The sequence below is a fragment of the Canis lupus genome, chromosome 20, assembly GCF_003254725.2.
Source record: "Canis lupus dingo isolate Sandy chromosome 20, ASM325472v2, whole genome shotgun sequence".
Lineage (NCBI taxonomy): Eukaryota > Metazoa > Chordata > Mammalia > Carnivora > Canidae > Canis > Canis lupus.
This window is the reverse complement of record NC_064262.1, coordinates 49792035-49812409: the sequence shown is the minus strand read 5'-3', so window position 1 is coordinate 49812409 and position 20375 is coordinate 49792035. Positions and strand designations below refer to the sequence as shown.

General features: G+C 43.5%; 3 protein-coding genes across 14 annotated transcripts in view; 1 reads left to right on the top strand and 2 right to left on the bottom strand.

The window, feature by feature from the left end:
• Window positions 1-7488, bottom strand: part of LOC112666553 (zinc finger protein 709-like) — a 124996-nt gene extending 117508 nt beyond the window's left edge. The window contains exon 1 of one of the 2 annotated variants that reach the window (XM_049098447.1): window positions 7349-7488. The gene's annotated coding sequence lies outside the window, so the exon portion shown is untranslated. The remainder of the gene's footprint in view (window positions 1-7348) is intronic. The other variant, XM_049098445.1, reaches the window with a different exon arrangement.
• The window catches only part of LOC112666559 (zinc finger protein 709-like), a 40871-nt gene extending 23276 nt beyond the window's left edge, over window positions 1-17595 (bottom strand). For 2 of the 4 annotated variants that reach the window (XM_049098454.1, XM_049098455.1), the window contains exon 1: window positions 17411-17549. In XM_049098454.1, the coding sequence (XP_048954411.1) occupies window positions 17411-17461 (51 nt within the window). In that variant the 5' untranslated portion in view covers window positions 17462-17549. Of the gene's footprint in view, window positions 1-7348; window positions 7489-17410 lie in introns of those variants that run through there. The other 2 variants (XM_049098456.1, XM_025457670.3) reach the window with 2 other exon arrangements.
• The window catches only part of LOC112666557 (zinc finger protein 791-like), a 47157-nt gene that overhangs the window by 240 nt on the left and 26542 nt on the right, over window positions 1-20375 (top strand). For 4 of the 8 annotated variants that reach the window (XM_025457658.3, XM_025457662.3, XM_025457661.3 and 1 more), the window contains exon 1: window positions 17761-18237. In XM_025457658.3, coding sequence (XP_025313443.1) covers window positions 18235-18237 — 3 coding nt within the window. In that variant the 5' untranslated portion in view covers window positions 17761-18234. Of the gene's footprint in view, window positions 1-1785; window positions 1935-2730; window positions 2777-5317; window positions 5417-17760; window positions 18238-20375 lie in introns of those variants that run through there. The other 4 variants (XM_035703599.2, XM_025457656.3, XM_025457664.3 and 1 more) reach the window with 4 other exon arrangements.

The following is a 20375-nucleotide window of genomic DNA, read 5'->3' as shown; positions in this document are numbered from 1 at the left end:
CGCGTCTCCCCGGAACGTACGGTGACCACGGGGAGGGTCGTCAGGGGACAGTCGTGACTCGGTCTCTGTAGTTCGTGCGTGGGCGGTGCTGTGGTCTGTGGGGTCCCCAGTCTCTCCATTCTCTTGGGGGGCGCCCGTTTTCTCCTGAGTGTTCCAAATGTTTGGGAAGCAGAGGATCAAATCCACGACCCTGTCCCCAAGCCTATCCTTTCCTGGGACTGGCAATAAATGCTTGTTTCCAGATCCTGCCCCGCGTCCCCAGACGCCAGCTTCCCCTGTCCAGTTCAGAGCATCAGTATCAACTGTTTGTCTTCCTTGGTGCAATTCTAGCAGACAGTGTTTTAATCGTTTAGCGTTTTCACAGTCAGTGACGGCTTTTTTTTTTTTTTTTTTTTTTGGACGGCTCATTTTAAATGTTTATATTTTTGTCTGGATATTTTACGTGAGAAGCAAGCAGAGAATAACCACCTGTAACTACATTTTATGAAATCCTGTTACTCTCCTCCCACGATCTTTTCCTGGGCACAGACATCTTGTGGGAAGTCCTTTTGGGGGGAGGTTCCTCTTTTGAAAGTTTCCTGGGTGATCTGTCCTGCCAGCCCTGCCCATGCCAAGATTTGTCACTTTGATAAAATTCATTCACTTTTAGTTTCCAGTTTCAATTAAATAAAATATATTTACTTGATAGATTGAAAAAGTATTAAATATTCCCAAAACACAAAAGGTGAATTTCAGAAAAAATAAAATATTCTAGTATCACATACATGTGTTAAAATTTCCTGTTTCTCATTTTTTTTACCCCTGAGAAGGTGTAATAATATTCTAAGGTCTGTATTGTTTTGTTTTTTAATGTGAGGGCGAAGGGGAGCAGTTTCCAATATAATTCCAGCAATTAGAATATTCAAGTACTAGCCTGGGTGGCTCAGCGGTTTAGCGCCACCTTCAGCTCATGGAGTGATCCTGGAGACCCGGGATTGAGTCCCACATCCGGCTCCCTGTATGGAGCCTGCTTCCCTCTCTGCCTGTGTGTCTCTGCCTCTCTGTCTCTCTCTTGGTCTCTCATAAATAAATAAATAAAATCTTCAAAAAATAATATTCAAGTATGTTTGTTTATAGGACAGCTTCTTGCCATGGAAATAATAATCTACTCTCATTGTTTCGTAAAGTAATAAATACTTGTGGATTTTCTTGTTGAGCTGGAAAAAAAAAGCCTTACAATCTTCTTCCATCTTTTCTACATCAACATTGGATTTGTGCGGTTTTTCTAGATTATTTAATACTGGGTTTGTGTCATTAAATATATCAATATAGTCCAAAGCTATGGGACTAGGAACAGAAGACTATGACTAGACCCAAGGTAGGCTCCCCACCCCGTTTCTCATTGAGCCTGCATAGGGAAACACCTTCAAGACCTAGCTGGTTCAGGGATCCCTGGGTGGCTCAGCGGTTGAGCGCTTGCCTTCGGCCCAGGGCATGATCCTGGAGTCCCAGGATCCAGTCCCATATCGGGCTCCCTGCGTGGAGCCTGCTTCTCCCTCTGCCTCTCTCTCTCTCTCTCTCTCTCTTTCTCTGTCTCTCAAGAATAAATAAATCTTTAAAAAAAAGGAGGGGGGGCAGCCCGGGTGGCTCAGCGGTTTAGCACCTGCCTTCAGCCCAGGGTGTGGTCCTGGAGTCCCGGGCTCCCTGCATGGAGCCTGCTTCTCCCTCTGCCTGTGTCTCTGCCTCTCTCTCTCTGGTCTCTCATATGTAAATAAATAAAATCTTTAAAAAAAAAAAAAAAAAAAAAAAGAACCCAGCTGGTTCTTCCTGAGGAGCCTCTGCAGAAGTCCTTCCTGCTCATACCCAGCACAGAAGGAGCCATTGTATGAAGAGAAGCTACAGAGCCTGGAACGCTGGGGATGCATATGCACAAAGGGATGATGAGGCCCTTCGAGGTAACTGTGGTACCCTTGTGTCTGTGTCTAGACATAGTTTCAAGTTTCACCTGCAGATGCACTCCAGGGTAATTTGTATTGAAGTCCTGTGAAAGTCAGGAGTTCTGCGTCTGGGTTTAGGGTTCATGAATTTGGGAGTTCATCTGGTAGCAACCTAAAACTGAATCCATCTGAGAGTTTCCTCACTTGTGAGAATGGAAGCCTCAGAGAGGGAGGGGAGTTCAGGGTTCATTCCTATGGCTGCTCAGGTGTCCTTTCCTCACCCTCCTACCCCCCACTTTACTGGGATCTACCAACTCCAGGGCTTTTGTCTCCACTGGGAGAGACCAGAGTGTGTTTTACTCTCTGAATGTGGCTTTCCTAAGCAGGCTGATCATCTGTGCTGAATCCAATGTTTATGTTTCTTTTCTCTGGATTCCTTTTCAGATTGAGTATTACAGCCCTTTGGTTCTAGTTTCCCTTAGTACTTTGTAATTTTTTATTTATTTTAGAAAGGGAGGGAGATGGGGGAGGTGCAGAGGGAGAGAGAGAGAATCTTAAGCAGGCTCCATGTCCACCACAGAGCCTGACACAGGGTTCAGTGTCACGACCCTGAGATCACGACCTGGGCTAAAATCAGGAGTCACATGATTAACTGACAGAGCCACTCAGGCACCCTGGTACTTCATAATTTTATTCCCTGTGGGAGAAATAACTTTTTTTGTTTCTTGGGCTTGAAAATGTAAGTTGATGGAGAGACATGATGGCAGTAAGGCAAGAAAACTATGGAACTAAATAGAATTTTTGTTCCTTTTAGGCAAAAGCACTTCAAGATTTGAGATGACCGTGCTTCAGTTTTTCAGGTACATGGTTTCATTTCTACATCAGTGTTTGTATGTGTGTGTCCCCAGAGGACACAGATATTTAAAAGGGTAAAGAATGTGAATTGCTATTTTAATTGATGTGAGGAAAGCTACTCATAGCTTATTAATTCTTTGGGGAGACCTGGGTGGCTCATTCGGTTAGGGATCTGCCTTTGGTTAGGGTCATGATCCCGGGGTCCTGCGATGGAGTCCCCTGTCAGGCTCCCTGCTCAGCGGGGAGTCTCCTCCCTCTGCCCCTCCCTCCTACTTGTGCGCTCTCTCTCACAGTGACTTCAAATAAATAAATAAAATATTTTTTTTTAAAAATGAAGTCTTTGAAAATCCAGTACATTTTTAAAAAGATTTTTAAATTTATTTATTCATAAGAGACACAGAAGCAGAGACATAGGCAGAGGGAGAAGCAGTCTTCCTGCAAGGAATCCGATGTGGAACTCGATCCTGGACACTGGGATTATGCCCTGGGCCGAAGGCAGACACTCAACCACTGAGCCACCCAGGCATCCTGAAAATCCAATATATTTAACCCAAACCCTATTGCATCAGAAGATTCTACTTATTTCTGAAGACACCCAGTATTGAACCTAGGGGAAGGACAAACTATGATGCTACATGTCCTTCTAGTTAGAAAAAGATAAGAAAATATTCTTTTTCTATGCTTTTCACTTTTGTAACTGTTAGTGTTTAAAGGAATTAAATCTGGGACACTTAGTTGGCTCGGTTGGTGGAGCACAAGACTCTTGATTGTCCTCCACTACAATCAAGGTTGTGGGGCTGAGCCTTACACTAGGGGTAGAGATTACTGAAAAATAAAAAGGGGAGCCTGAGTGGCTCAGTTGGTTAAGTGTCTGCCTTCAGCTCAGGTCATGATCCTGGAGTCCCAGGATTGAACCTCATGTCAGGATCCCTGCTCAGTAGGGAGTCTGCTTCTCCCTCTGCCCCTTCCCCTGCTCACCCCCCTCCCTCAAATAAATAAAATCCTTTAAAAAATGAATTAAGGGGTGCCTGGGTGGCTCAGTCAGTTAAGCATTTGCTTTCAGCTCAGGTCATGATCCCAGGGTCCTGAGATTAAGCCTCGACTCAGGCTCCCTGCTCAACTGGGAGTCCACTTCTTCTTCTCTCTCTGCCCCTCCCCCTCCTTGTGCTCTGTCTCTCTCTCTCAAATAAATAAAATCTTAAAAGAATTGAATCTTCGAATGGTCTCCTATGTACAAGAGTTAAAATTAAATAAAGCCTGCTAAGTAGTAAAACACAGTATATACAAACTTCTGTTTATTTGAAGTAAATCTGTAAGACAGAAAGTCTAGGGGCAGCCCGGGTGGTTCAGTGGTTTAGCGCCGCCTTCAGCCCAGGGTGTGATCCTGGAGACCCTGGATCGAGTCCGCATCGGGTTCCTTGTGAGGAGTCTGCTTCTCCCTCTGCCTGTGTCTCTGCCTCTCTGTGTGTGTCTTCCATGAATAAATAAATAACAATCTTAAAAAAAAAAAAAAAAAAGGAAAGTCTAACTTATGAAAACTCACTGCCCAAATGTCCTGCTCTGCTCCGGGGCTGTAACTCCAGCCGTCTTCAAATAAAGTGTTGATCATTTCATGAGCTTCCTGCCAGTGTTAATGTTTCTTTTTATGGAAACCAAGCCATTTCCAATGCATATTTTTCTTACCCATGTGTGTCCTTGTAATGAGCAGCCAGACTCTTTTGATGTTTGTTGACAGCTTACTCTTCACCCCTCCCTCTTTCCCTTATCTCCACAGTTGAACAAACAGACAAGAAAATCTGGAGGCTCCCTTATATGGCACTGGCTTCAGATTCCAAGTACACAAGCCCCTGTGTGCAGAATTCTTTCCCTGGCCCCACCCCTGACAAAGATTCTTTGCTTGACCAAACTTGAGTTAGGCTCCTGAACCTTCTCGTAAATCTGTCTGGGTAGCTTCTTGAAAAATCCAGTTTTAGCAAGAATCCTGCTAAGTCAGTTGAACCAGAATCATCCCCATCCCCTCCATATCTACACTTTTGATATTTGATCATGTTCCTCCCCCCACCACCTGGCCTGTCTTGAGTAAGAGTCCTGTTAGGTCATTTTAGCCAGAACCAGCTTACCCTGATTTTTCTCTTGGTAATTCTCTTTTCACTGACCTCCACCCTATTCTCTGGCCATAAACTCCCACTTGCCCATGCTGTATTCAGAATTGAGCCCCAGCTCTTTCTCACCCATTGTGAAATCTCATTGCCATTGTCTCTATACCTGTCACAGTGGTTCTGAATAAAATCTGCTCTACTGGGGCAGCCCTGGTGGCTCAGTGGTTTAGTGCCACCTTTAGCCCAGGGCCTGATCCTGGAGACCTGGGATTGAGTCCCACGTTGGGCTCCCTGCATGGAGCCTGCTTCTCCCTCTGCCTGTGTCTCTGCCTCTCCCTCTCTCTCTTTCTGTGTGTGTCTCTCATGAATAAATAAATAAAATCTTTAAAAAATCTGCTCTACTGTCTTTGACAAGTGTCATTGAATTTTTTTTTCTTTAATCCCCAGCCACAGTAAAAACCCATGATGAGCTCCTTTCCTTGCTTTTTGAAACACATTTCAGAGCTGCTTGAGAGACTGGCCTCCCCTCCCCTAGATCTCAATTATGTGAGTCCTAAGCCTTTTCTTACCCTCTTGATGTGCATGTGTGTTTTGGGGGCAGGGAGGAGGGGCATGAGTCTTAACACAGGAACCACATATCTGCAGGTGACCATAACACTTGGTCGTGAGCAGCATATCCAAACAAAGCTACCACCCAAGGTCTGTCTTCTCTTACTCTGACTTGCTCACCTGCTCTGCTACCTGATGGTGGCATGCACTATGGGCTGCCGGGGCCTCAGGAGCTCATGCTGTGTGCTGTGCTGCCCTGTTTTGGTGAGCCTATCAAGCCTAAGTTCTAGATTCAACTGACCAGGGGTGGTAGTTCTAGGATTCCTAGGCCTTCAGAGCAGGAGGATGGGATTGGGGCCCTCCTTACAGTGGTCCTGGGTTGATGTGTTTGCAGGGATTTATCTGTGTGTTCGAATGAAGCAATGATAAAGGCTAGGTTGGCCCTGAGATATCCCAGGGGGTGGAGGTGGGAGAGAAGACTATATAAGAGAAGGGCACATCCAGGGGTCACTCCTGAGACAGCTGTCACTTAAAAAAAGAAAGAGAGGGGTGCCTGGGTGGCTCAGCGGTTGAGCATCTGCCTTTGGTTTAGGGCATGATCTCGGGGTCCCGGGATCAAATCCCACATCAGGCTTCCTGCATGGAGCCTGCTTCTCCCTCTGCCTATGTCTCTGCCTCTCTGTCTCTGTGTCTCTCATGAATAAATAAATAAAGTCTTTAAAAAGAGAGAGAAAGAGAAGAGAGGAAAAAGGCAGTCATTAGAATGCAGGCTGAGTCCCGACCCCAAATACCAAAGGACTCACTAGGATCCTTAAATACCTCTGTGGCTGCTGCCCTGCCTCTACTGCAGCAATATTCTGACCCTCAAGGGTATAGAGGAAAATACACATGGCTTCACTGTGGCACAGCGAAGGTATGAGTTTAAACTGACTTAAGTCCAGGATTTCCAAATCCTATAAAGTAACCAGTTGTCACAGAAGAGTTTCCTGTCCCTGATGGCACTGATTTGAGGCTCTCTGGAGGAAAAAATACATAAATATCAAGGTAGAGAGAATGCTCTCTTCCCTGAACTTCATCCAGTGACAAACAAAAACAAATAAGACCCAAATCATCACCAAAAACAAAACAAAATAGGGAAGGAAAAAAGAGAAAAACGCTGAAAGAAAGGTCCACCATTTCACCCAATTGGAAATCCAAGATATACTAAAGGAATCAACACAATAACAAAAAAAAAAAAAAAAAAAAAGGTTACGGGACTACTGTTAAATTTTTTTTTAAAGATTTTATTTATTTATTCATGATAGTCACACAGAGAGAGAGAGAGGCAGAGACATAGGCAGAGGGAGAAGCAGGCTCCATGCAGGGAGCCCGATGTGGGATTCGATCCCGGGTCTCCAGGATCGCGCCCTGGGCCAAAGGCAGGCGCCAAACCGCTGCGCCACCCAGGGATCCCTACTGTTAAATTTTTTTAAAAAGATTTTATTTATTTATTCATGATAGACATGGAGAGAGAGAGAAGCAGAGACACAGGCAGAGGGAGAAGCAGGCTCCATCCAGGGAGCCTGATGTGAGACTGGATCCCTGTACTCCAGGATCATGCCCTGGGCCAAAAGCAGGCACTAAACCGCTGAGCCACCCAGGGATCCCCACGGGGCTACTGTTTAAACAACTCTTTACAAGACTAAGAGTTTGAAAGGGGTCTCTACAGCAGAGATTTTTTTTTTTTTTTTTTTTTTTTTTTTTTTTACAGCAGAGATTTTGAGTTAATTTTGCCATCTGCTTCAAAGCACAAATTCAGAAACCTTCATGCAAATAATACTAGGGTTCAAATTACAGCTATTTTGGGATTCCAGAAAATTTAAGCAAGTTACCCTGATAATGTAGGGGAGTTACTGAATATAAAATAGGGGACAAATAGATATGTCTTACCTTAATGCTCTCCTCAGTTTCTTGCCAGGTGTCATAGTTCTGCAGAAGTCACTTTTCTGCATTCAGTATAACATTAGCTGTGTCATATATGGTGTTTATTATATTAGGTACATTCTTTCTATACCTAATTTGTTTTACTTCATCATTAAAGGATGTTGGATTTTGTCAAATGCCTCTTCTGCACCTGTTGAAATGATCCTATAATTTTTATCTTGCATTTTATTAATTCAGTGTACCACATTTATTGATTTGCATATGTTGAACCATCCTTGCATCCCAGGGATAAAGCCCCTTGATCATGTTGAATAAGCCTTGTAATGTGTTGTTGTATTTGATAGCCTAGTATTTTGTAGAGGATTTTTGCATCTATGTTTCCTAGGGATATTGGCTTGTAATTTTCTTTTCTTGGAGTGTCCTTGTCAGACTTTGTTATCAATGTAATGCTAAATCATAAAATGATTTTGGAAGTGTTTTTTTTTTAAGATTTTATTTATTCATGAGAGACAGAGAAGCAGAGACATAGGCAGAGGGAGGAGCAGCTCCCTGTGGGGAGCCTGATGTAGAACTCGATCCCAGGACCCCAGGATCCCTACCTGAGCCAAAGGCAGATGCTCAACCAGAGCCACCCAGGCATTCCAGAAGTGTTTCTTACTCTCTAATTTGTTGAAAGAGTTTGAGAAGGATTAGTATGAATTTTTAAAGTATTTGGTAGAATTTACAGTGGAGCTATATGGTCCTGGGCTTTTCTTTGTTGGGAGGTTTTTGATGACTGGTTCAATTTCCTTACTTATTACTGAGCTTTTGTTTTTATATTTCATGATTCAGTCTTAGGAAGTTGTATGTTTATAAGAGTTTATCCAATACTTGTAGATTATCAAATTTGTTGACATTCATAGTAATCTCTTATGAATCTTTGTATTTCTGTGCTATCAGTTATGATTTCTTCTTAATTTCTAATTTTATTAAAGGGCTTTCTTTAAAGATGGTATCTATTTATTTATTTATTTATTTTTAAAAAGATTTTATTTATTTATTCATGAGAGAAACAGAAAGAAGGCAGAGACACAGGGAGAAGGAGAAGCATGCTCCTCACAGGGAGCCCGATGTGGGACTCGATCCCAGAACTCTGGGATCACCACCCTGAGCCGAAGGCAGACGCTCAACCACTGAGCCACCCAGGCATCCCAACTTTATTTACTTACTTACTTATTTATTTTATATATAGAGAGAGTACAAGCAGGGAGTCAGGAAGGGTGGAGCGAGTAGGAGAGAAAGAATAAAAAGCAGACTCTGCACTGAGTATGGAGCCAGACGTGGGGCTTGATCCAAGGGCCTTGAGATTGTGACTTGAGCCAAAATCAAGAGTTGGATGCTCAACTGACTGAACCACCCATGCACTCCTCTGATTTTATTAATCTTTTCTTTTTTCTTAGTCTACCTAAAGGTTTGCCAGTTTTGTGTATCTTTTCAAATGACCAACTCTTGGTTTCTTTGACCAGATAGTTTATGCTTTCATATATTTTCATGTTACTAATTAGAATCCCTTCATGTCAGCTTAATAAAATTCCTATAGCATTTCTTGTAAGGCAGGTCTAGAGGTGATGAAACTCCCTTAGTCTTGTCTGGAAAAGTCCTTCTCTTTCCTTCCCTTCTGAAGGATAGCCTTGCCAAGTAAAGCATTCTTGGTTGCCAGTTTCCTTCTCTCAGCACCTTGCATAAATCATTTCACCATCTCATGTCCTCAAGGTTTCTGTTGATTAATTTGCTAATAGTCTAATTAGGATTTCCTTGTATGTGATGTTTGGCCTTCCTCTTACTACTTTCAAAGTTCTCTCTGTCTTTTTGATGAATTGATTTTATTTTTTTAAATAATATATTTTTTAAGATTTTATTTATTTATTCATGAGACACACACACAGAGGGAGAGGCAGAGACATAGACAGAAGGAGAAGCAGGCTCCATGCAGGAAGCCCGATGTGGAACTCAATCCGGGGACTGTGGGATCATGCCCTGAGCCAAAGGCAGACGCTCAACCACTGAGCCGCCCAGGCACCCCTGATGAATTGATTTTAATGCATCTTTGTGAAGTCTTCTTCAGGTTCATCCTATTTAGGAATCTTTGAGTTTCATGAACCTGTCTGTCCACATCTCTCCCAAGATTTGGGAAGTTTCCAGACATTATTTCTTTATTATTTTTAAACATATTTATTTATTTTAGAGAGAGAAAGATGGCATGAGTGAGAGGGGCAGAGGGAGAGGGAATCTCAAGCAGACTGTGCTAAGTGCAGAGCCTGATGGGGGACTTAATCCCACAATTCCAAGACCTGAGCCAAAACCAAGAGTCAGATACTTAACCAATTGTACCACCCAGGCACCCCAGCCATTATTTATTTAAATAAGCTTTCTACCTTTCACTCTCTCTTGCTTCATATTTCATGATTCAGTCTTAAGAAGAAGTTTGAAGTTTCTGTAACGCTTATATTATTTCTTTTACTGGTGTCCCCTAAATCTCATAGACTTTCTTCATTCCTTTGCATTCCTTTTTTTTTCCTCCTTCATCTGTATAATTTCAAATGATTGGTCTTCATTGATCCTTTCATCATATTCATTGAACTTGATGCTTGAAGCACTCTATTTGCATTTTCCCATTTCATTTATTCTTCAGTGCTGGAATTCCGGTTTGGTTCATTATGATTTCTATCATCTACCATACTTCTTGTTTGTTCATGTATTATTTTCTAGATTTCATTGAATTGTCTGTAGAGGCTGCTTTTAGACAACAGGCTTGAACAGTGGAAACTTGATCAAGGCAAAGGGGCCCAAAGTGACCCCCACCCTTTGGCTGAATACAAACAGGCCCATCAGGCGACCCCTCTCAAAATATTCACAGGCCCTAACTAACCAATGGGCTACTTACAAGCAGACATAGTTACCAAAAAAAGGGAAAATTCCATACGTCACCATACCGCCTCATGTTCTCTCTTAAAAGTAGCCCCCACCCACTGCCTCGTGGCAGATTGTCTCTCCTCTGCTGTCCTGCCCACTACTTCCTTGCGGTGTATTCAATAAAATTCTATCTTCTTTGTTCTACCTTGGGTGAACCCTTTTACCACCAATGCCGCCAGCTTCCTCCTGATCATCATCTCACATTAGGGAGCCCCCATCCAACTGAGAGAGACACCACATTGTCTGTGTTCTTGTGAAGCCTGTTGAGCTTTCTTAGAACAATTTTATCAACAATTTGCATATCTCCATTTCTATTGGACCAGTTACTGGAAAAGTATTGTGTTCCTTTGTTGGCATCATTTTTCCTTCGTTTGTGTGTATGTGTGTGTGTGTTCCTTGAAGTCTTGCATTAGTTCTTTGCATGTGAAGCAGTCACTTCTTTAGAAACAACTTGACCAGGCCACCTGAGTGGCTCAGTGGTTGAGCATCTGCCTTCAGCTCAGGGCGTGATCCTGGAATCCTGAGATCCGAGTCCCACGTGGGGCTTTCTGCAGGGAGCCTGCCTCTCCCTCTGTGCCTGTGTCTCTGCCTCTCTCTCTGTGTCTTTCATGAATAAATAAATAAAATCTTTTAAAAATAGAAACAACTTCACCAGTCAGCCTGGCTAGGGATTCTGAGGCTCTCAGGCCATTTCTATTGATGTGCCTGCTTCACACCTCTGGTTCACCTTTTAGAGGTAATTCTTAAGATTTTATGCCTTCTTCTGATCCCTCAAAGCCAGGCCGGGTACTAAGAGCTTCCTTTTTGTTTTCCCTAATTCTTAAGATTTTATGCCTTCTTCTGATCCCTCAAAGCCAGGCCGGGTACTAAGAGCTTCCTTTTTGTTTTCCCTAGAGTGGTACCCTGGAAAGCATGATTTCTGGAAAGAAGTCTGACTTAATCCTTTTCTTTCTTACTCTATAGCTAGGTTTCTTGTAAACAACATGTAATTGTTATTTTGCTACCCACTGTGAGAGTTGTTGTATTTCTCTTGTATTTAGTTGTTTAAAGTGATTGTTGGCAGGGTGTCTGGGTGGCTAAATCGGTTGGGAGTCTGCCTTTAGCTCAGGTAATGATCCTAGGGTCCTGCGATTGAGGCCCACATTGGGCTCTCTGCTAAATGGGGAGCCTGCTTCTCCTTCTGCCCTTCCCCTCTGCTCATGCTCTCTCTCACTCTCTTGCTCACTCTCTCTTAAATAAAATCTTTAAAAAAATAAAATGATTGTTATATTAAAATCTATATTTTTTACTGTTTTCTATTTACTGCCTTTGTTCCTCTTTTCCTTTTTTCCTTCTCTGCCCTTTATTGAACAATTTACAAGGTTCCATTTCTGCTCTCTCTGCATATCATTATAGTTTTTTTGGTTGTTGGGCTTGAGTTTCAGTATACATTTACAGCTAACCCAACCCCTCTCTGAAGCAACACTATACCACTCACTGGATGAGGAAGTACCTCATAATGGAGTATTACCAATTCCTCCCTACCTGTCCCTTATAACATTGTTGTCATTCATTTTGCTATAATGATAAGCTATAATGAAAACATTGCTATTATGACTGAACAAAACGTTGTCAGATTAAATAAAAAGAGCAAAAACAAATCATTGTATTTTACCTTCATTGATTCCTTCTCTGATACTCTCCCTTTCTTTGTTATTACCTTCTTCCTGATAAGTTTCTTTTAGCATTTCTTGGGAAGCAGGTTTTACTGGTGACAAATTCCCTCAAGTTTTGTGTCAGAAAGTGTATTTTTCTCCTTCACTTTTGAAGGATAATTTTGTTTGACACAGAATTGCAGTTGGTTTTTTTTTTCCTTCAACGCTTAGCTATTTGACAAAACTCTCTTCCTGTTTGCATGGTTTCTGAAAAGAAGACTGATTTAGTTCTTTTCTTTCTATATAACTAAGGCTTTTCTCTCCCTAGATTCTTTTTTTTTTAAAGATTTTTATTTATTTATTTATTCGTAAGAGACAGAGAGGCAGAGACATAGGCAGAGGGAGAAGTAGGCTCCCTGCGGGGAGCCCGATGGGGGAGTCAATCCCAAGACTCCGGGATCACAACCTGAGCCAAAGGCAGACACTCAACCACTAAGCCACTCAGGCATCCCTAGTTTCTTTTTTTAAAAAAGATTGTAGATTGTAGTAGGAAATATCAGAAAGGGAGACAGAACATAAAGACTCCTAACTCTGGGAAACGAACTAGGGGTGGTGGAAGGGGAGGAGGGCGGGGGGGGGGGGGGTGAAAGGGTGATGGGCACTGAGGGGGGCACTTGATGGGATGAGCACTGGGTGTTATTCTGTATGTTGGCAAATTGAACACCAATAAAAATAAATTTATTATTAAAAAAATAAAAAAGATTGAAAATTTTTACTTATTAGAGAGAAAGCAGAGTGAAAGAAAGACAGTGCACTAGTGGAGGGGGAGTGGAAGAGGGAAATAGAGAAGCAGACTACCTGATGAACAGGGGGCCCAATACAGGGCTGGATCTCAGAACCCTAGAATCATGACCTGAGCTGAAGGCAGACACTTAACCAACTGAGCCACCCGGGTGCCCCTCTTCCCTAGTTTCTTTCAAGATTTTCCCTTTGTCTTTTTTCCTCAACTTTGAATATGGCATTTCTAGGTATGCATTTGTAGGCTTTTATCTTCTTTGGTGATCTCTGAGCTTCCTGGATCTGTGGTTTGATGTATAACATTAACTTGGGAATATCTCAGTCATTATTGTTTCACTTATATCTCCTGTTCCTGTTTTTCTTCTCCTTCATGTAGTCCAATTATGTTAGTTATACCTTGTGTAATTGTCCCAAATTTCTTATATTTGTTTTGCCTTTTTTAAAATTCTCTTTGCATTTCAGTTTTGGAAGGTTCTATTGACATTTCCTCAAGCTCACTGAATCTTTACTCACATATTTCCACTGTATTGATGAGACTCCCCAAAAGAATTCATTTTTCTTCTGTTGTATTGCTTTTCATTTCTTGCATATTTCTCTTGGTTCTTTCTCTCTGATTATGTTACCTAATTATCTGTTTTTGTATGTCATCCACTATTTCCATTAAAGCACTTAGCAGGGCAGCCCCGGTGGCGCAGCAGTTTAGAGCTGCCTGCATCCCGGGGTGTGATCCTGGAGACTCGGGATCAAGTCCCACGTCGGGCTCCCTGCATGGAGCCTGCTACTCCCTCTGCCTGTGTCCCTGCCTCTCTTTCTGTCTCTGTGTCTCTCATGAATGAATAAATAAAATCTTAAAAAAAATAAAGCACTTAGCACATTAATCATGGTTATTTTATATCTCTGGTCTAACAATTGCAACATACCTGCTACATCTGAATCAAGTTCTTTTACTTGTACTATGTCTTCAAATTGTCTATTTTAATATTTTTGTTGTTACCAGTCATGTACTGTGAAAAAGGAACCAAAGTATATAGGTCCTTAGCTTGAGGGCTCATGTTTACCTGACTAGTGTTTAGGCTGTGTTTACTATCTGTTGTAGCTGTCAAAGGCTAAAATACCCTCAAATGTCTTTGCTTTTGTCATCTATGTCATTTTGGGGGGTATTGTAGAGACTTCTTAAAATAAATTCTGAAATGTACAGTTCTTTCAGTTTATTGCACTGTTATTAAATGGGTGTCATCCTGATGTAATGGAATATTGTGGGTGGAGAGGAAGTGTTCTGTAGCCTTGATTTGGTCTCAGGATTGTAATGAGCATGTGTCTCTTGGCTGTGACCTTTGGTATAAGAAAAATATCAGGTATCCCTGGGTGGCGCAGCAGTTTGGCGCCTGCCTTTGGCCCAGGGCGCGATCCTGGAGACCCAGGATCGAGTCCCACATCGGGCTCTCAGTGCATGGAGCCTGCTTCTCCCTCTGCCTATGTCTCTGCCTCTCTCTCTCTGTGACTATCATGAATAAATAAAAATTAAAAAAAAAGAAAAATATCAGTTTTTTATTTTTATTTTTATTTTATTTATTTATTTTTTTTAATATCAGTTTTTAAAAAAATGTTTTAAGGAGGCTCCATACCCACTGTGGGCCTTGAACTCACAACCCCAAAATCAAAAGTCACGTGCACCACCAAACTGAATCAACCAGGCATTTCCTAAAAATGTCTTTCTTGTCCATAGTTCCTAGTAAAGACTGTCTAAAACCCTTGGACTTTCTGAGTGAGAAAGGTGATAGGAGCATTTTATATTCAAAGAGGTGACTGTAAGCCCTTTGACAGCTTCAGGATTGGGGTTGATCGCCAGGAAGACCAAGATTTGATTAGAGGCTTAGAATTTTTAGCCCAGTCTCCAGCCTTTGGGGATTGGAAAGGAGCTAGAGATTGAGTTATTCACCAACTGCCAATGATTTCATCAGTTATGCCTATCTGTGTAAGGAAATTCCACCAAAACCCCTAAACCTTGGGATTCAGAGAGATTCTAAATTGGTGAAAACATCAATGTAGTGTGAGGGTGTTGTATCTGGTGAAGGCATGGAAGTTCCCTACCTCTCCTACCTACTTTGTCTTATACACCTCTTCCATTTGGCTGTTTCTGACTTGTACCTTTTATAATAAATCAATAATAATAAGTAAAGAGCTTGTATTCTAATAGTGTTTCTACTGAATTAACAAACATAGGAGTGTATCTAAGGAAACTCCAAGAGCTGGGCCTCCCATTTACAGCTGGCATCTGATGTGGGGGCCATTTTGTAGGATTGTGTCCTTAAGCTGTGGAGTCTGATGTTAACTCTGGTGAGTGTTAGAATTGGATTGAATTCTAGGCCACCTGGTTGGTGTTAGAGTTGGAGAAATGGTTTTGAAAAACATACAACACATTGACTGCGAGGAGTGAAAAATGACCTGTGAATCTTACAAGTGTATCTAAGTTCCCCTACACCCTTAACTTAGGTCAGGCAGAAAGGCTGGAGGTATCTCAAGTTGGCTATTCCCTCCCTACTCCTGTGTGATTCTTGAGAAACAGTCTTCTGAGGACAGATCTTGTTAAGAAGAACAAAATACTGTAGGAATATTTCAAAATGGCTACTATTCTGCCTCTCCAATTTTGCAGAGACAGCAGTTTGTACTGTGACCTTAATTCTTTTATAGATCTAAGAAGAATCATTGGTTTTAAGTTTGCTTGCTTTTTTGGTAAGGATAGAAATGTCACCTAAACTCCTTCCATGCCAGAGAAGAAACCAGAAGTCTGACTCCATTTTTAAATATTTGACTATTGATATGTTGAGAAAACCCAGTATTCTACCTGAGCAGAGAACACTCAGTTCTTTTCTCCTCTATATCTCCTTTCTATTCAGCCAGAACACTTTACTTATTCTGACAGTTCTGGTCACCAAATGTGTGAGGGGTTTTCCCCACATCTGTGACACCAGCAGGGTGTCCTGTGATTTAAGTCAGTCCTAATAGTATATACCTGTAGATAGTGCAGATCCCACAGGTTAATGGCTCAGTCCCACAAGACCTCTCCCACCCCACTTCAGATGCCAGTCACATGTTGCAGGTCCCAACAAGGTGACTCACAACTTCCATCTAACTTGCTACAAATTAGAGGTTCCTACAATCCCCTCCGTATGTTTGATTAACTTAATAGAACAGATTCCAGAACTCAGGGAAACACTTGCAGTTACCAGTTTATCAAAGAATATGATAAGGGATACAGATGAACAGCCAGATGAAGGGGTGTGTAGAGAGTTCTTGGAAGGACGCTATGGAGTTGGGGTATACCACCTTTCCAGTACATGGATGTAGTCTCCCACCTGCAAAAGTCTCCAAACCTCATACTATTGGGGTTTTATGGAAGCTTACTGATGTAGACATGATCATTTTTTTAAATGATTGATTGGTTGATTTTAGAGAAAGAAGCAGGGGGGAGGGGCAGAGAGTGAGAGAGAATCTTCAAAAAGACTCCTCACTGAACATGGAGGCCAATGCAGGGCTCAGTCTCAGGACCCTGAGATCATGACCTGAGCTGAAACTAAGAGTCAGAGGCTTAATTGACTGAGCTGCCCAGGCACCCCTTCCTAGACAGGATGAATTATTAACTCAATTTCCAGCTCCTTCCTCCTCTCTGGGGGATGGGCAGTTGGCCTAAAAATTCCAAGCTCCTGATCATAGCTTGGACTTTCTGTGACCAGCCCCCATCCAGGAGCCCATTGAGTCACCTCATTAGAACAAAAGATGCTCCTAGTGCTTTTATCACTATAAATTTACCTGGTTTCAGGAGCTCTGTGCCCAAGACAGAGTCAAAGACCAAACAAGACTGGCTCCTATTGCTCTTATCCCTAGGAATTTACAAGTGCCAGGAATCTGGGATAGAGAGCAATATATATTTTTTCTATTATCTGATAGCCAACTACTTTAAAGTCATATCTTTCCCCTTCCCTTTGTGTTCTGCGTCTGTACAACGTGATAAGAAAGCTTGGGTGCTCAGCTTTAGCCCTGGCAAGAGAGTCAATCGCAGAAGTCCCTACCCATGTGCACAAACTCTCACCCTAGCCACCCTCCAACCAACCTCAATAAAAATACAGGCCAGTCTCCTTTCCTTGCTTTGTCAAGGGATTTCCAACCTGCTTGAGAGGCCTGCCTTGTTCTCCCCCAGAAACTTCCCTTATGAAACTAACAACCCGTTTCATCTATTCCTAGTAGTGTGTTTTTGTCTCCACTACTCAACCAAACCTTGGTGGGGAAGGGGTGGTGGGAAACCACCTGTCTCAACAGGTTACAGAAAAGGTAACATCGAATATACATTGCAGTATATTTGGCTTATTCTGTTGATAAATCCTCCAGGTCTTTTCATATTGATACCTTCGGGTTTTTTTTTTTAAGTACATATGATGATGAGTTTATGTAACTCATTCTTTCCATGTAGACAGTTGGCTTGTTACCAATTTTTTCTGCCAAAGCTGAAAATGAAAACACATTGCCATATTACAGAAGAAATGAACATATGAATTTTGTTCTTTTTCAACCTTAATTACTTCTTAAAAATTTTCCATCATCAAATATACTGAGGAAAGAATGTACAAAATATTTTGCGGTAGGATTTGCTAATATAATCGTCCTCGGAGTCATCAAGATTCCTAACCTGGGCAGTAGTGAGAGTCTCCTCACGTCCCCCGGTCTGGCTCACCTCCATCCTGCCCCACAGATGACCACCGTCCTGACGCTGTTTATCCTTGATACCTTTACCGTGGATTATTTCTCACTAAGCAGTGTTCTTTCAGTTTTCTTCTTTGACCTCTGAACAGGTAAGTATCACGGGAATCACACTGACCGGTTTTCGGTTTTCGGGTGGTTTTTTGCCGCAATGTTTCTCACATGCGAGCACCCGAGGCTTCGGGCCTGGTCCAGGACTGTGGGGCTCACACCTCCCACGAAGCTAAGTGCCCCAGGACTGCGAGACTCTTTCCATACAAAGAGTGGGGTTGGGAGGTCGCGGTGGGCAGACGACTCCCTGCGGGACGATGGTCAAAGATCAAAATGGAACCACCATCATTATGACGCACTGTGAGGTCACTTTTGTCCGTGTTTGTGACGAAGGGTCACGGTTGCGCGAGTGGCCTGGCGGCCTTCGGGTCCAAGGCAGCGTCGTCCTGGGCGGGAACAGGTTGCAGCCCACTGGCCAAGCAAGGTCGCCTCAAAGACGTGACCTCCGGCCCGCTGTCAGTCAGGCGGGCGGGGGCGGGGCCTCGCGAACCGTCCAATCCGGGGAGCCGCCGGAACCGTACGTGCGGGCGACGCGCTGTGGACGGCGGGGACTGTGTGCCGTCGCTGCTGGCCGCGGAGCCGCGCATCACCTCTCGCCGCCCTGAGAGGCTCCGGGAGGCGCCGCCGCCGCCTCGGGCGCCGTGACCCCCGCTGGCCGCGGCAATCGGATGGTGGCCGACCCGCTACCCCAGAGAGCGAGCGATGGTGAGTGTGCGGGGCCAGGAGTCGGGCCGGGGGCCGGTGGGACCGGCTGGAACCGGCCGTGGCGGGACCCGGCCTCCCCGCGGTGCACTCTGGAGTCTGGGGACCCGAGGCCGCTGGTGGCGCGGCACGCAGCGCGGGGTCCGGCCGGCCGCCGGGGCCCCCGTGTCCTGCCCCGTCTCTGCGCGGCCGCGCCTCCCTGGGTCGGGCGATGACCGCGGGGAGGGTCGTCAGGGGACAGTCGTGCCTCGGTCCCCCGGGTTCGTGCGCGGGCGGTGCTGTGGTCTGTGGGTCCCCCATCCCTCTCTCCCCGGGGGGGCCCGGTTTCCCCTCACTTTTCCAAACGTTTGGAGAGAAGGGTTCAAAGCTACGGCCCTGTGCCCCCAGCCCAGCTCTTCATAGGACTGGCAGCAAATGCCTAAATTTCCAGATCTTTCCCTGCATTCCGAAACGCCATCTTTCCTCTCCAGTTCATAGCATCATTATTAACCGTTTGTTCTCCGTGATGCATTTCAAATTACGCACTGTTTTACCGTTTATCCACAGAGCCATGAATGGCTCTTTTTAAATTTTATCTTTTGGCCTATGGATATTTTACATAAAAGGAGAGCCAACAGTAACCACCTGGAATCTGTCATATGATATCCCTTTGCGTCTCTTCTCAAAATCTTTCCTGGGCACCAACATCCTATGGGAAGTCCTTTGGTTGGCGGTTCCTCTTTGGAGACTTGCCTCAGTGTTGTCACCTGTCAGTCTTGCCCCTACCTGAGTTTGTGATTTTATTCAACTTCTTTAAGCCTGCATTTTTCAGTTAAGTTAAAATGTATTTAACCAGTAAATCTCCAAAGTACAAAATTTTACAAAGAGGGAAGAAAGGGGTGAGTTTTAGGGGAAAAAAATTCCATTATTATATTGATTAAAAATTTTGTTGCCTTTTTTCTTTCTATGATTGGGTATGGTAACATAGAGGTTTGTCCTTTTAGGTGATTTCAAATGCAATTATGAGGACTTAGACTTTGTAATACCAAGAAGTGTGTTCAATTATGATTGTTTGCAAACAATTTCTTGCCATGGAAGTAATAATTAACTGGCATGCTTAATATTTTTTGAGAGGAGTAGATATTTCCATGTTTTTTTGTTGAAGTATAAGAATTCCCTACAATTTTTTTTCCCTCCCTTACACATAAACACTGGATTTGAGTGATTTTGTCCAAACAATGAATGGGCTTATCACTTTTAAAACATTAGTGGTGGTGGGGTTCCTGGGTGGCTCAGTGGTTGAACGTCTGCTTTTGGTTCAGGTCAGGATCCCAGGGTCCTGGATGGGGTCCTGGGATGGAGTCCCTGCATTGCGCTCCCCGCAGGGAGCCTGCTTCTCCCTCTGCCTGTGTCTCTGCCTCTCCCTGTCTCTCATGAATAAATAAATAAAATATTTTTAAAAAATAAAACATTAGTGGTGGTTCAGAGCAGCTTGGTAGGAAGCAGAAGCCTGAGGTCAGTTTTCTAAGGTAAGGACCCCTGTGAGCCTATGAAGGGAAGTACTTGAAGGCCTCCTCGTTCTTGCTAATAAAGACCCTCCCCCTCCAGGTGTCCTACCTGCTCAGACACCACAGACGGAACTGAGAGAAGCTACAGTGCCAAGGAAAGCTGGGGGTGCCCATGGGGGATAGGATTAGGGAACAGGCCATTGTTGCTCTTTCTGAGATTGTAATTGTGGTTTTCTTGGGTCTGTTTTTAGATACAGGCTTGAGCTCTGCGTCTACAGTGTAGGTGCACTTAGAGTAGTTTTGTACATTGAGAAAGTCTGTGAAGGTCTGGAGTTATATCTTCTGGACAAAGAGTTTGTGAATTTTGGAGTTCTTTTGAGTCAGATCCTTAAATTGCATCTGGCCAATAGTTTCCTGACTTGTGAGACTTGAACCTGGAGAGAAGAATGTTTCTATTAGACTCTGAGAGGTATGTGTGTAGTACCCAGACTTCATTCCTGTGGCTGCTCAAGTGACCCCCCTAAAACTCTACCCTGACTCCAGGGGTTGCATCCCAACAGGTCTAGACCACAAGCCGGGAATGTGAGTCTTCCTTCTGAACTGTGGGGAGCAGATTGCTTATCTCACCTGATTCAAATATTTGTATTTCTTTCC